Source organism: Carassius gibelio, chromosome B19, assembly GCF_023724105.1.
Source record: "Carassius gibelio isolate Cgi1373 ecotype wild population from Czech Republic chromosome B19, carGib1.2-hapl.c, whole genome shotgun sequence".
NCBI classification, from domain to species: domain Eukaryota; kingdom Metazoa; phylum Chordata; class Actinopteri; order Cypriniformes; family Cyprinidae; genus Carassius; species Carassius gibelio.
In genome coordinates, this window is record NC_068414.1 from 17340110 (window position 1) to 17355004 (window position 14895).

Genomic DNA, 14895 nt, shown 5'->3' on the forward strand with positions numbered 1-14895 from the left:
CGGAACATGATGATGCTACCTCATAACTTTATCGTTTTTAAAACCTCCACTAGATTAATTTCGAATGAACATGACAATTCTTGCTAAAGAAGGATTTAGAAATAGCTCACTGATTTCACATGTTTAGAAAAATAGCATACTTTCACCATGTGGTTACTATTTTTTATCAATAATTGTATTTTGGCATTTTATCTTGGTTGAAATATTTTGTTCGGCCTTATCACAGCACCACATTATAAGTTTGTTGAAACTAGCTGCCTCAAAATATCTATCTTGTACCAGCTTTACTGATCTGTGAAACATCTATTTAGATCTGTGATGTCTATTAAAAGCAGCTGAGAAAATGAGCAAGCATGGTGGGAATTTGGCGCTGTTGGCTCTTCTAAACAAGCGCTCACTCCTGATATCTCGCTGTCTATAATCACTCTATTGAGGCTTTCAGTTCCCACTTGATTTCTATCCTCCTGTCCATGCTTTATGAGAGCCTGGCTTTCAGATCATTCCTGAATGTAGGTCAGTGCCGTTTAGGAAACCAAAAAAAAAATATGACAACTTTTCACAAGCATCTCCCAGTGCCCCTATTGGCGACTGCAGCATGCCACTCTTGTGCGGCCACACCTCTTAGATTCTTTTGCTGTGTCATGTCCATGTGCGGACACTACACTTCCCACCCATTGGATACTGATTATAGTTATTTGCATAAAATTTGCTCTTTGCTATCCTATTGGTTCCAGTGAGGAGGTCGCCTCCCAGAGGACCTCTTGATTCCTGATTAGCTCAAGTTGGTGCCTATGCTGTACAAGCTCATATTTCTTCCCCCTTCTGTTTATTAATAAATGTATACAGATAAAACGTTGCCCGAGAGACCAGTGGCATATGTTTAAACTCGGTCAGAGAGAGGCCAGACTACTGCTGTCCAATTTTCATGTTCAGTTGACCACCAGCTTTACACTTTGGGTTCACTTCATGGTTATTGTCCTGGAAACCCGTTATCTGAGTTGAGGTGAGTTAATACATTTATATACAACAGTTTTTTTTTCCTTAAAGGCTTTTGATTTTTGAATATTTATTTGACACAGTCTCCTATTGCTCTAGCCTCATCTTCAGACTTGTCATATCACTACTCATTCACTACACAGTGTTTTCGTGTTTTTTTACAGGAAGAGATATTTCTAAATACTTAGAAATATCTTTTGGGCAAAGTTTATGTACAAAAAATGTACTGTTTCCCCGTTTTGGTGGCTAACAGCATTTTGATAAAGATCCAGAAGATGCATATGTAGAAATTGGTAGAAACATTACCGTTATATTCACATCATGTTTGCCAAAGCATGTATGTACTTGTACCAATGTGTACATATACAACTGACTAAAAGTCCACTCGCAGATGTTAATCATTGTGTTCATGATCAGTCAGCTGTTCGACAAGTTTATACAGCTGTCCTTCAATGACGCATTCGCTTCAGATTTCTTCGCACCATCCTTTGATCACTCAGGAATCACAGTTCACACAGTTCAATTGTGGCTAACCACAAGATGTGTTGATATAGTGATCAATGCATTTGGTGTAAAGTAATATAATTCAGATTTAACCGGCATTCCAATAATATTCACCTCATAGGTCAACATACAAAATGGAGGATCAAGAAATGAACGTTGAGCAAGCTTATGGGTCTCTATTGGAGACGGACAAAACATTCGAACCCTTATTCATTGAGGAAGATGAAGACTACTTTGAAGACTGCTTGGAAGAGATTGAAGCTGCTCTAACTCTTCCTGGAGAGTCCATGCCTTATTCAGTAAAATGCAGAGAAGCTTTGCAAGCTGAGTTTAATGGACTTATGCAACAGATGTTGGCACAGTTAGATGTTTTTGATGCAGCCCATCCAATTACTGTACCAATGGAGTTGTTTTCAGAAACAGCGAACACAATGGACAAAAATGGATTCACAAAAACAGTCGAGTTTGGAGAGACATGCATTTCTGAGAAAGAGCAAACTGTGTTGGAGGTTGAAGATAATGCCGTTGGCATTCCTGTCGAGGCAAGGCCTGAGTTGTCTACCACCATGGAAATACAAAAGCTCAGCGAAGCATTTGAGAGCTGTATTGAGGAGGTGGGCCAGTTGGAGCGCAGAAGGGATGAGCTGGTTCAGGAGCTTCTGGAGCTGGAGGAGCCCATGGCCCAAGAGCTGCAGACTGTGAGGGAGGCTCTAGGGGAAGAACAAGGCCTCCTGTCCAAAGTCAGACTGGAAAGACAGAGCCTGCAGGAGGAAACTCATAAGACCAAGAGATGCCTCTTCATAGCGGCCCGAGACTGTGTACAGAGACAAGTGCAGCTTGAATTACAACAGAAAGAGGTGGAGCAGCTCAACCAAGCTCAGGTAGTGTTAGTGAACTAGTACACTGAAACGCTTAAAAGCTTGCTCAAGTTTTTAAATATTAAACTTAAGCAAGATTTTTATATTGATATACTGAGGATTTGCAAATGTTGGACACCAGGAACTGTATGAGGTATTTTTTTCTGCTTTCCTGGTCAGGCCTGTAGTTCACATTCTCAGTTGCCCCATAAAAATAATTAGGTTATTTTTAATGATCAGATTTTCTTTCTTGCAAAATCTGTTAACCAGATTATTTTAAGTAGCTGACAAGTTCCACCCAATAAAACTTGATGTTATTGAAAATCATATGGTTCAAGTCAAAGGTCCCCAGCCCTGGACCGTGAAACAGCTGCTGTTGGCCTCGAGTACGCAAAATGAGTCTAGGCTATATGCTATCCCACTGTATTATTTATTGTGTGTATCCCTTTTGATCGCTAATATCCAAATTACATAGGGTGCGATTTCAGAAAATACTTTAAGATTAAAAAAAAAAAGGTCAATGGTATAAAAAAGGTTGGAGACCTGTTGTTGTGATAAATGGGTGTTAAATTCACTCTAACTGTATTCAAAACCCTCTGACTCAGGAGGAGCTGAATGCCCTTGCTGTTAAGCTGACTGAGGAGATTGCCAAGATCCATTCAGATCACCAAAGCCACCTGCAGGAACTACAAAAACAGCTGAACACCACACAGGAATCCAGCAAGAAGAAAAATCCCTCTTATGTAACTCAAGGACGACGGGCCTCTTGTGACCTCCAGCAGTACCTGCATGATGGGATCAAAGCTCTGGAGGAGTTCTACGAGCCCCGGTTAGTGTCTCTGCTGAAGAGACGGGAGGCCACCATGGATGCCCTCAGTAAGGCTAAAGATCAGTGCCAGGAGCTGAGGGCCCAGTTAGGACCGCTGAGAGAAGAGGAGGAGATGCTGAGACTCCAGAGAACTTGTCTGGAGGAGAGGATCCAACTAATGGAGAGACAGAGGAGGGAAAATGTGGAACAATATCGGGTGAGTCAATTTCACAGATTTATATTAGTGTCATTTTATTTACTGAATGTTTAATGTTATTCGTTCAGGACACAGTTGATGACTTAGAGGAGCACATCAGAGAACTGAAAACTGAGCTCAAGATTCAGATAAAGAAGACAGAAGAATTGGATATGCTGAAGAACAACACGGCCGAAGAGCTGTCCTTCTACAGGCAAGTGCAGACACTTTTTCAAATGTTTGCAAAGTAATTTAAGGGGAAAATACTATTACACCATGCATATGTATTAAATGATTAAAAGACAGTTGCTAGACTTCTAGCTTTGTCACACTAAACTCCGCCCACAGTGATATGTCATTGGCCCAAAAGCTTACTCTATTAAATTATTATATATGGTTTGCCTGTCATCAGTTGTTCAATTATTTACTAAAGTGCCAAAACACAATTTTAAATAGAATAGCTGATTTAGTATTTTACATCAATGCCACTTGGTGATGTAAATATATAAAAATATATAAATATTAATAAGATATCAAAATTCATATATTTGACAGGAACACATTTACATATATACATATATTATATAAACTGGATTTCCAAATCAGTTTATTTGCCTTAGCAATACATTGGCTGATTCACAGTGGTGTCAAAAGTATTGGCATTCATTACTCAAGTAGAAGTATAGATACTAGGGTTTAAAAAGACTTTTGTAGAAGTTGAAGTATCAACTCAAGCTTTTTACTCAAGTAAAAGTGTAAAAGTACTGGTTTAAAAAACTACTTAAAGTATAAAAGTAAAAGTAATGTAAGAAAAAATGCCATTAAGAACAAAAGCTTGGGCCGTGCCAGAGGGGCCTATTGTGCACTACCCCACCTCTCAAAAAAAAAAAATTTTTTTCTAAAGGCCATAATGACTATAATGTTATATTAAAATGTTCATGTTGAAAAATTTGTGATGCACTAGGGCTAGGCTACCTTTTTTCAGCCGCATATATGCCCACTGAAAATGAACGCATTTTAGTACAATGCAAATACATTAAAGAGCTAGAGATATGATGACTAGTTGCCAATAACTATTGTTATGGTGCAAAAAGTCAAACTTCAGAGGCATGTCATCAATAAGCTTTAATGGAATGTAAATGTACATCCAAGCTTAGCTGCATGAATCTGAAGGGTCCAGGGTCCAGTGCCTTTTTTGATACTTTTAAAACGGTACCGGCGCCTAAACGGTGCCTTAAACGATACTTAAAAAAAAATAACCTAAAAAAACTATGGATAACATTAGAGAATATTATAAATATTTAAAATAAATCCATAGCTTTCACCTTGGATGCTCTCATTTCCCAAGTTGTGCTTCCCTTAATAAGGCTAATAAATGTATTTCACAATCTGGGTCATTATTTAATACAAAACCACACATAATGTTTCTACTGTATCTCTGTCACTCACTCTGATATTTAGTTAAAATGAGTGCTGTCTGTCACTGTCTTTAATCAGTCCTGTGAATTACTGTATGGTCATTCTTTATTAAGTAGCAACAATGTCGTTTTTAAAATACAGTACTGTGCAAAAGTTTTATGGAAAAGAAAATATAGTATTTTCACCCCAAAAAGAGTGTTTTAAGTCAGTTATTTATATATTTTGCTGTAGTTTGTCCTTAGGAAAAATCAGTTTGCCATTAATTTTAATAATAATCTAGTGCGATTTTGAATGCACAAGCAGTTTGACGACGGCAAAATGGATGTTAGGAAATATAAACTGATATTTTATACTGACACACCATCATGACGAACACCATTCTTTTAAGTGAAAATACTAACGTGCCTAAGACTTTTGCACAGTAGTGTATTAAGTATATTTAAATAAGAGTAATTAAAGTATGCGTTCGTTCATATGTGTTAAGGGCTAGATTTTCGCTGGAGGAAACGGCTGTGATGAGCGCGCGGTGACAAGCGAAAACTTTATACTAGATGAAACCGACTGCTCACTCGTGACCTTTTGTAAACTGTATTTATGACAAAGAACTGCACGGATACAGATATTCTAACAATCTATCGAGAAACACACACCTTGTGTCCTCTGTCTCTGTTTGAGCTCGCATTGAATCACTGTTTCACGGCTGATCACTGAGCTCGGATTGCAGAGCGCGCTGAAAGACAGAGAGGAGACCGCGGTCTGACGCCGGTTTCATATGAAATTTAAGGGGAATGACTCTGAGGCGATCGGAAGCCAGTTCCACCCTACTTTTAAGAAATATAATTTTTGATAAACGAACCCAAAACCGGCTATGTCCTTGCTGGAGTGTGATGTGATTTGTGTCATGTGCAGGTGCGATGGATCGCGTACAGACCAATAGGATGTCGGAATGGTATTTGTTTATACTTCTCATCCAACCACAATCAAATTCACTCCATCCGGATGGCGCGATTTATCTGGATATTTTTTTTCTTCTCAATTATGACAAGCCAGAATGAAAACAAGCCGAAATAAAATAGCAGTAACGAAGCTATTTTTAAAATGTAAGGAGTAGAAAGTACAGATACTTGCGTGAAAATGTAAGGAGTAGAAGTAAAAAGTCGGCTGAAAAATAATTACTCAAGTAAAGTATAGATACCCCAAATTTCTACTTAAGTACAGTAACGAAGTATTTGTACTTCGTTACTTGACACCTCTGCTGATTCATCATCATTCTGTACACGCTACACTTTTATAAACATGTTACAGTTTAAGGGGTGCATGTTTACATGTCACTGTTTTTAGCTAAAAGCTGAAAATTTTATATGGGTTTTGGCTAAACATTTACACGACAACAGTGTGTTGCATGCCTGAAAACACAAACTTTTGAAAAAAGGTTTGAAAGTGTACATTTTTGAGAACACTACCATTATGATCTGTGTGTAAATTACGAAAGCACACATTTCTGAAAAAAGTGGCATCATGTGCATATGTGTTCAGTCTATAAGCATGCGTGAGTACTTGGCAACCAAAACCAACAATGCTGATATTCAAGGCTCTGTAGAAGAACACAAGTGCGTAGTTTTTTTTTAACAAAGTGACAACGCCCACTACTGGCCTGTAATGTATAACACAGCATTTTCAAACATTTTTGCTGGTCCGTTTTAATGGGGATACTTTTGCCAATGTTGTCAAACTATTTTTTTTTAGTACCTGGTTGTCGTGTAAACTATAAAAGCACACTGTTCTCAGGAGGAACATCTTCCTCCATCTTACCCTACATTCTGATTGGCTGTGATTATACTGGATTTCAACTTTCAGTGTGGACAGACAATTTACTTTTACTAATTGCTGTAAACTTGCTGCACTGCATCTGGTTAGGGCAGATGGCACATCTATATTTTACACCTTTATTGTTTTGCAGAGAGCATGTAGAGGGCACCTGCAAGCAAGAGAACAGTGTGGTGGTGGTGGAAAAAAGCTAATGAAATAAAAGTTGTGTTATTATCCAATTAGTTATGTGAACTGCGTTTGATATATTGTTTTATAGTTAAATCGAAACTGCCTGTCTTCTCTTATTAATAGTATCATTAATAGTCAATCACCAAAACAATAAGACCAGTTAACTGAAGACACACAATAGTGTTTTCTGCAAAGGTCAAATTTGATTATTTAAAGCACTTTGAACAGTAAGCACCAACTGTAAGATAACCAGATCTTTATCTGACAAGTCACATGGTTCAGAATGTTCTTAAAGGGGGGGGTGAAATGCTCGTTTTCACTCAATATCCTGTTAATCTTGAGTACCTATAGAGTAGTACTGCATCCTTCATAACTCCAAAAAGTCTTTAGTTTTATTATATTCATAAGAGAAAGATAGTCTGTACCGATTTTTCCCGGAAAAACACGACCGACTGGAGGCGTGACGTGTGGGCGGAGCTAAAGAATCAGGAGCGCCAGTAGGCTTTTGCGTTGAGAGCGTTTGGAAGCTGTGACATTATTACCATGAGGGACAAACCATCATCCAAAACAAACCATGGCTAACAGTCAGATTCAGCCATTTATTTATGATCCAGAATCAGATCCCGAGGCTGAAACTGAACGAGAGCAGCTGCAGCAACGACTCGCTCCGAGCTCGAACCCGGGTCTCCGGCATGGGAGGCGGACGCACTAACGAGGAGACAGAGATATTTGAAGCAGTTTTACTCACCACCTGCGGTTCCAACACACGATCGTGATCCTTTTTCGTTGGGATTGCATCATCCTTAAGAAATAAACGATACGCAAATCCGTTGTCAAACTGGGCCTTGTTTGTAAAACAAGCATTTTCGAAATGCAGGGAACAAACACAAACACTTGCACAACTCCGTTGATGCTCTGTAAAAATAAACTTCATCCACTGGTCCCTTAATGCTGTTTTTCTTTGGTAATCTGTGCAGGTTTGTCTTGCCCTGGCAACCAAAAACACACTTCTTTTGTGACATTTCACAAAGCTCTCGCTCTGATCAGTGAATCGCTCTGATCAGTGAATGCCTGTGCTCTCAGTGCTCTGCTATACGGGAGCACGCGCTCTTCCGGGAGAAGTGCCCTCAGGACCCATATAAGGAAATTCCGCTCCATCTAACGTCACACAGAGCCATACTCGAAAAAAACTTTCCGAAACTTGTGACAAACCGGAAGGAGTATTTTTGGAACAGAAATACTCCTTCAAACATACAACTTAATTTTTGAAACTTTGTCCATGTTTAGCATGGGAATCCAACTCTTTAACGGTGTAAAAAACTCAGTATGCATGAAATAGCATTTCACCCCCCCTTTAAAACACTGTTTTGGTTGTGTGTATAAGAGGGAATAAAGCTCATATATAAGTGGTGCCTGTGAAAGTGCTTTCTCTTATAAGAGGGCAAAACAAGGACTTATTTGGGCACTGTAGAAGAGCTCTACAAACATGCCAATAGCATGATGATGAGAACGTTTAGCTGAATGACTGAGAGGAGATTAAGTGCTTGATTGATTTGATGTAGAATAAAATGAAATTAGCAAGAATTAGAAATGTTTATATGATTTGTACCTAGCTGTGAATGGACTACAAGAATATGAACTCTGTCAGTGACAGGGCGCATGTCTTTTTTTTTTCTTTCTAAACCAAGTAAATTGCTATTTCAAGACATTTTGGTGACTAAAATGCAGAAAGTTTGAATCTGAGCAATTACAAAAATAAAAGTTATTTGAGGAAAACTGGTGGCTAACACTTGTCTGATTGGTTAACAATGGTAATAATTTTCGGCTACCTGGTTCACGCACATTTTGGAACTTGGTAATTTTATGTAAGTGATAATGCACTCAACACAGAAAATATAACAAAAGCTATGTCACTAACAACATATATTTTATCAACAAAAAAAAGTTTATTCATATTGTTCTGTACAACAGTATGGACATACAGGAGAAAAACATTGAAAAGTCACAATATTAAAACGACATTAAACACCACCTGACTGATACATGAAGCTCAAAAAAAAGGACACAAGAGCTTAAGTCCTCAATACATCTAGCCAGAAATTAAATGGATACTTAAATGGGAAAAAGCATTTGTAAGACCAGTTTAAAACCAAAATCTACTGAACAACATTGTACCACTGCACTCTGGTCACAATATACGACACATCTGTATACACTTTTTTTTATATTAAGTAATACTTTAAGCATACTTAAACTGCAAGAAAATCTTCACGAGATGCTGGTGGGATGGATGAGAAGGTTTATTTGTCTCATTCTGATTTGACCAATGATCAACTGACGTTTTTCTTAGAAAAATACTCTATAAACATAGTAGTAGAAAATGCCTGGTGGGGAAAGTCCTTTTCCATTACTTGGGGAGAGCACTTAAGTTCTTCACTTGTGTGTAGACAGACAGTTTTTAGAAGAGTTTTGTCTTATGCTGAGAGTGTGGTGGTATAAAGAGCTGTTTTATCCCTGAACCTCAGTGTCTGCTGCCCCCTCTGGGTCCTCATCATTGTAGATGTTCTCTGCCTAAAGAAATATGCATATAAAAAAGAGCTATAAGATAAAACTAGAAAAGTAATGCTAAAACTCTTGCACAAACAACTATCTCCTCCAACATCCACATTTAGGGGTGGCATACACTTGAGCTGATGCTTATTTATTGCAGAAAATTCAAAGTTGTAACAAACAGGCTTAAAAGCTGGTATTGTCCTTACCATCTGCCAGACTTGCATGATGTTGTCCTCAGATACAGAGCAAATCACCCACGGTTCATTTGGATTCCAGGAGAAGTCAGAAATCTTGGCTGTATGGCCTCCATGGATGAACTAAATTTTTTTTAAGAAAATAAAATGTGAACATGAACTCAGAGAAATGCACTTTATCTAAATATATACATGTACATACACTTAAACTAAAACTGAACAAGATTACTACTCACCAGTAGCTCTGGAGGTCCATCCTCTGCATCTTCTGGTGACTGTTCCTCACCAATTTTACTACAAGAAAAATAATGATTTCTCATTAACAATGTAAAAAGATGTTAATAATAATGTATTTTCCATTTCTGCTGTAGTAGTGAGGAAAATGAGACAACCCACCTGAGGTCCCAGACATTGAGTCGCCTGTCTGTTCCACTAGAGGCCAGGATGGTCTCATTATGGGGTGACCACTGAACCTGCGGACACATTTGAAGATTTTATGTTATCGCACTGATTTAACTTTAATTTCATCCGCAATCATGGCAGGAAGGGATTCGGTACCTGGAAGATTTCATCTTTGTGCGATTCAAATGAGTGAAGTTTCAGCTTCAGGTTTCGCAGATCCCACAATGCAACGGTCTGTGAGAGACAAAAAGTACAGTTCACAGATCTAAATATAGAAGCACATTTAATAAGTGTTCACAGGTGTGACAGAACCAGTTGCTCAGTATAGTTCTCACTTTGTCAGCAGAACCGGTGGCCAGAATGAACTCGCTGTAGGGGTTGAAGGACAAACAGTTGACCTCTGCAGTGTGGGCATCTACTGCATGACTGGGTTTGGATGTGTTATTGGAGCGTGTGTCCCAGCTAAAGGAAGGGGAAATATCAGATTAAAATACTGCTCACGTTACATGCTTTTTAAAGTGACCTGTTGTGCTGAAGACATTCAGATTACAGAAACACACAGGAAGACAAAGAACTTACATCATCAGCTTCTGGTCATCTGCAACAGACCCAAAGAGAGACTCATGCAGCAGGTGCCAAGACACGTCCTCCACTACAGCCGTGTGACCAGTGAAAATGGTCTTAGCGTCCACTATTTTTCCCTCCTTTGGCACTGTGCTGATGTCCCACAGACAAATGGTCTAGCGAAAAACAAAAACAGGAGAACTTGAATATTTAGTGTTGGCTGAATTTAAAAACAAATGAAAGGTACAAAAAGCATGTTTGCAAATGTATAGCTGTGGTCACCATACAATTAAGTCAATGATAGAAATTGTACAAATGTCTTACGTGATCATCAGATGCACTCAGTAGACATCCACTCAGGTTGGGGTTCCAGGACAGACCATATCCTTCTTTCTGATGTCCCCTCAGTCGCAGGTCAGGAGTGCACTCTCCAGAGGGGTCTTCCAGGAGCACAGAGCACAAATTTAGAGGGAATACTTACTGACATATGATACCTATGCACAAACATTGAGTTGACAAGCAGCTTGGAAATAATATAAAAATAAAAAAGTTAAGTCTCCCATTATCATGTTTTCCCTAACAAATAAGTAATAGTCATAACCACACTGAACAACTAGTTGGTTTCTGTGGTTACAAATCCAGAATTGATTTTTTAGTGCAGTGCTTTTAACAGTGTGCTATGTATTAACATGTTAAAATGCTGTCTTCAGACTAAGTGCTTTTTAAGCAATGCTGCTAGATAAGTTGAGTGAAAAGTGACAACTTTTCCAGAAGTGCTCATACCAGGTTTGGAGGGGTGTTTGGTGTAGTCAAAGACCAGCACATCACTAGTGGGGGTCTTGGTGGCAATGATGCAGGGGTTCTGTGGCATGTAGCGAGCCCTGTTCACTTCTCCCTCATGATTAATCTTGATCTCAATCTCTATCTTGCCACTCACTGAGCCAAAACCACCAAACTCTGTGAACCAACAGAGACACAGAAGTGACGACATGAGGCAAGTACACAGGTCGACATGATGCAGTCACAATCTAGTTTATGATCTAAACATCATATATAAATCCATCACCTCCTTTTTCACTGTCATAATGTGAGGCATCAAACTGGGCGTCATCATTGGGAAGCTGGACACTGGCGATAACCAGGTGATTCTGCTCATCAGAGGTATGAGTGCCGAGAACCAGGCGGTGCACGCTAAAATCCTTCCCTTCAGGTCTGTGAAGCAGATGACAAGTCTGTTTATTTACACCAACTTTGTACAACTATGATGAAATAGAAACACCAGGCATACAATATTCATTACCACATTTCTAAAGCAGTAAACCTGAAAGATCACTATTATCGTAACATCACCAAAAAAAAAAAAAAAAAAAAAAAAAAAGTTTAGAAGAGTGGGTGAAAAAAAGCCTACTCAAGGGGATCCGACAACTAACTGACAGTGATTTGTATATCGATTAATCACATTCGACACATTACTTTACAGCAGTGAATATAACATTATAGGGACAAAACTAATCTGGAAAACAGTGAATGACAGTTAGCTGCTGCGGGAAACAGGAGGACCCAATTTGTCCTAAACAAAGTAATGCAACATATTAAGTGATTCAAACAAACGCATATAGTAGTTTTACACCGCTTGCCTTGTCATGTCTTTTGAAAGATTGCTGTGCTGTTTTTTGACCGTATCCTTACAGTATCTTTATCTGATGCAGCACCGGGCAGAATGAGGAACATCAATTTTGTTAATTTATTAATTCCAAAGTACATTTAATAATTTGGAATTTTTCTTAAAATTAATTGATTACCAAAATAATCATTAGTTTCATTCCGGTTTCAAAAGTGATGTGAATGTGTGTTACCTGGTGACATCTGGCAGCCACTGAGCAGTAAGACTGGGCCATTCCAGCGCGTGGGTCATCACCAGATCATAAAGAAACGGGGTGTTTTTCTTCCAGATTTTATATTCTTCATTTATCACCCTCTCCTCCACCGCGTCATCAAATGCAGCTGTAACACAAAGGGGCGGGAAAACAAGATGAGATCTGTCAAAACTACTTCCTTCAACACCGACACTTTTTTAAGAACAGCTTGAATATCTAAGATCAAAGCGGTTTTCCATCACAATTACTGTACGACAATAAATGACTTTCAGTTTAATCTATGTAACTATGTTAACTAAATCTACTGGAAGATGAAGATGCAACCAATATTGTGCAATATGTCATAAACTCTCTGAAAAACGACTTAAACATTAAGTACCATTGCCACAATATTTCACTTATCAGTTAGCAACACAAATAACGTTAAATATATGCAAAACAATATTCAGCTTCCTGAAACTAAGCGACGCGTCCCACATTCACACTTCAACTTAAAAGCCACTCGACGCTAATTTATTTAAATAGATTAATAGTTTAGATACTTCCTAACACGTTTCCATCATAATAATAACGCATTTACGCCGAGAAACAGCTCCTGTGTGTTCATAACAGACTGTAATGTGTGAAGTGTACTGATGTAGCAGCACTGTGTGGTTATGGCGGGACTCGGCCTGCTCTGAACTAACACCTCCGTTGCCGCCGCCGGCATCATCTAACAACGGCCGCTGAAAGAGAGAGAACCCCGAGTGACACGGAACCATACCAACCTTCTTTATCAGCCATAACGCCTCGACAGACAGCTATCACTCGTAAACCTGACTGATAACCGGATACCGGTGTAGTTTCCTCGTGAGTGCAGGATGCTCTTTGTCTCGCGCCGGCGTGCACGTTCGCGCCAACTCGGACAGACCCAGCAGAGCACGCGCCGCCAATGAGCGGAGAGGAGGAGAGCGGCTTCTTCTTCGAGGAGCAGCATCACACACTACAGCCTCTACACTGCCCTCTGCTGACAACACGCCACCGAATGAAACATCTCGGTTACGTATGTAACCTTGGTTCCCTGAATAGGGAACGAGATGCTGCGGTGACGTCACCACGTATGGGAACACCTCTGGTGTGACGAATGTCTGAAGCCCTATACCATCCCGCCAATCCTATTGGCCAAATGGCGCATAGCACCACCCTGCGCATGCGCGCGCATGATATACCTGGGTGCAGCGCGCCATTTCGCTCAGATTTCATGACTGAAGATGAAGAGTTATCAAGGTACGGAACGGCCAGAACCGCAGCATCTCGTTCCCTATTCAGGGAACCAAGGTTACATACGTAACCGAGATGTTCCCTATCATAGGTCACTTCGATGCTGCGGTGACGTCACCACGTATGGGAACGATATACCAAAACGCCTGACGTACCTGATAACTGAGATCCGAGGAAGCAACTGCTCAAGCGGAGAGAACCCGGGAGCCAGGGGCCATCCTCACATCCAGACTGTAGGATTTGATAAAAGTGCTCGGTGAGGACCATCCTGCCGCAGCACAGATATCATCCATAGAAGAGCCACTGAGAAAAGCTTGAGAAGAAGCTACAGCTCGAGTGGAATGAGCCTTAACCCCTAAGGGTGAAGCGAGTCCGCGCGCCTCATAGGCCAAAGAAATCGCCTCCACCAGCCAATGGGACATGCGCTGTTTTGTAACTGCATGGCCCTTACTTTTATGTCCAAAGCAGACAAACAGCTGGTCAGAACCACGCCAAGGAGCTGTGCGATCCACATAAGTCTTTAAAGCTCTCACAGGGCAAAGACTTAGATCTCCTGACCCGGCCTCGGCAGGCGAAAAAGCTTCCAGAACCACTTGCTGAAAGCGAAAAGGGTTAGATGCGACCTTAGGAACATAGTTAGGCCTGGGCCGCAGCAGCACCTTCACAGAGCCTGGTGCAAATTCCATGCATGAGGGTGAAACAGAAAGGGCCTGTAAATCCCCAACTCTCTTGAGGGAGGATAAAGCCATGAGAAGAAGTGTCTTCAATGTCAGGATTTTATCCGATACGGTCTCCAAGGGCTCAAACGGATGCCCTGATAAACCTAACAACACAATGGATAAATCCCATGAAGGAACTCGCACAGGGCGGAAAGGCCTCAGCCGTCGCGCACCCTGTATGAAACGAGAAACTAATGGATGACGCCCCACAGAGGCACCGCCTATGCATTCGTGGTAAGCTGAAATGGCTGCCACGTAAACCTTTAAAGTGGCTGGTGTAACGCCATCCGAGAAACGCTCCTGGAGGAACTCCAGCACTGAAGCCACTGGGCAGTAAACTGGATCCACATTATGATTACCACACCAGGCTGTAAACAGTCTCCACTTGAAAGCATATAAGCGTCTCGTAGAAGCTGCTCTAGAACTCAATATAGTCTCAGTAGTTTCAGCAGAAAGACCGGGACATACTAACGCACTCCGCTCAGTGGCCACGCCCACAGTTTCCACAGATCTGGCCTCGGGTGCCAAATCAGCCCCTGTGCTTGTGA

The 14895-nt window shown here is 40.4% G+C and overlaps 2 protein-coding genes across 2 annotated transcripts; one reads left to right on the top strand and one right to left on the bottom strand.

The window, feature by feature from the left end:
- Nucleotides 1-816: 816 nt before the first annotated feature.
- On the top strand, nucleotides 817-8554 carry LOC127979440 (syncoilin-like). Its single transcript, XM_052584908.1, has 5 exons — nucleotides 817-1003; nucleotides 1622-2381; nucleotides 2963-3382; nucleotides 3451-3579; nucleotides 6745-8554. Exons 2-5 carry the CDS (start codon nucleotides 1635-1637, stop codon nucleotides 6799-6801), a joined length of 1353 nt encoding a protein of 450 aa, XP_052440868.1. The 5' UTR covers nucleotides 817-1003; nucleotides 1622-1634; the 3' UTR covers nucleotides 6802-8554.
- Nucleotides 8555-8702: 148 nt separating this feature from the next.
- On the bottom strand, nucleotides 8703-13312 carry LOC127979442 (histone-binding protein RBBP4). Its single transcript, XM_052584914.1, has 12 exons — nucleotides 13136-13312; nucleotides 12348-12495; nucleotides 11558-11703; nucleotides 11275-11448; nucleotides 10816-10931; nucleotides 10507-10667; nucleotides 10263-10389; nucleotides 10084-10161; nucleotides 9922-9998; nucleotides 9762-9819; nucleotides 9538-9648; nucleotides 8703-9349 (listed from the first exon to the last, which is right to left on the bottom strand). The coding sequence occupies exons 1-12, from the start codon at nucleotides 13149-13151 to the stop codon at nucleotides 9287-9289; spliced, it is 1275 nt and encodes a 424-aa protein (XP_052440874.1). The 5' UTR covers nucleotides 13152-13312; the 3' UTR covers nucleotides 8703-9286.
- Nucleotides 13313-14895: the final 1583 nt, after the last annotated feature.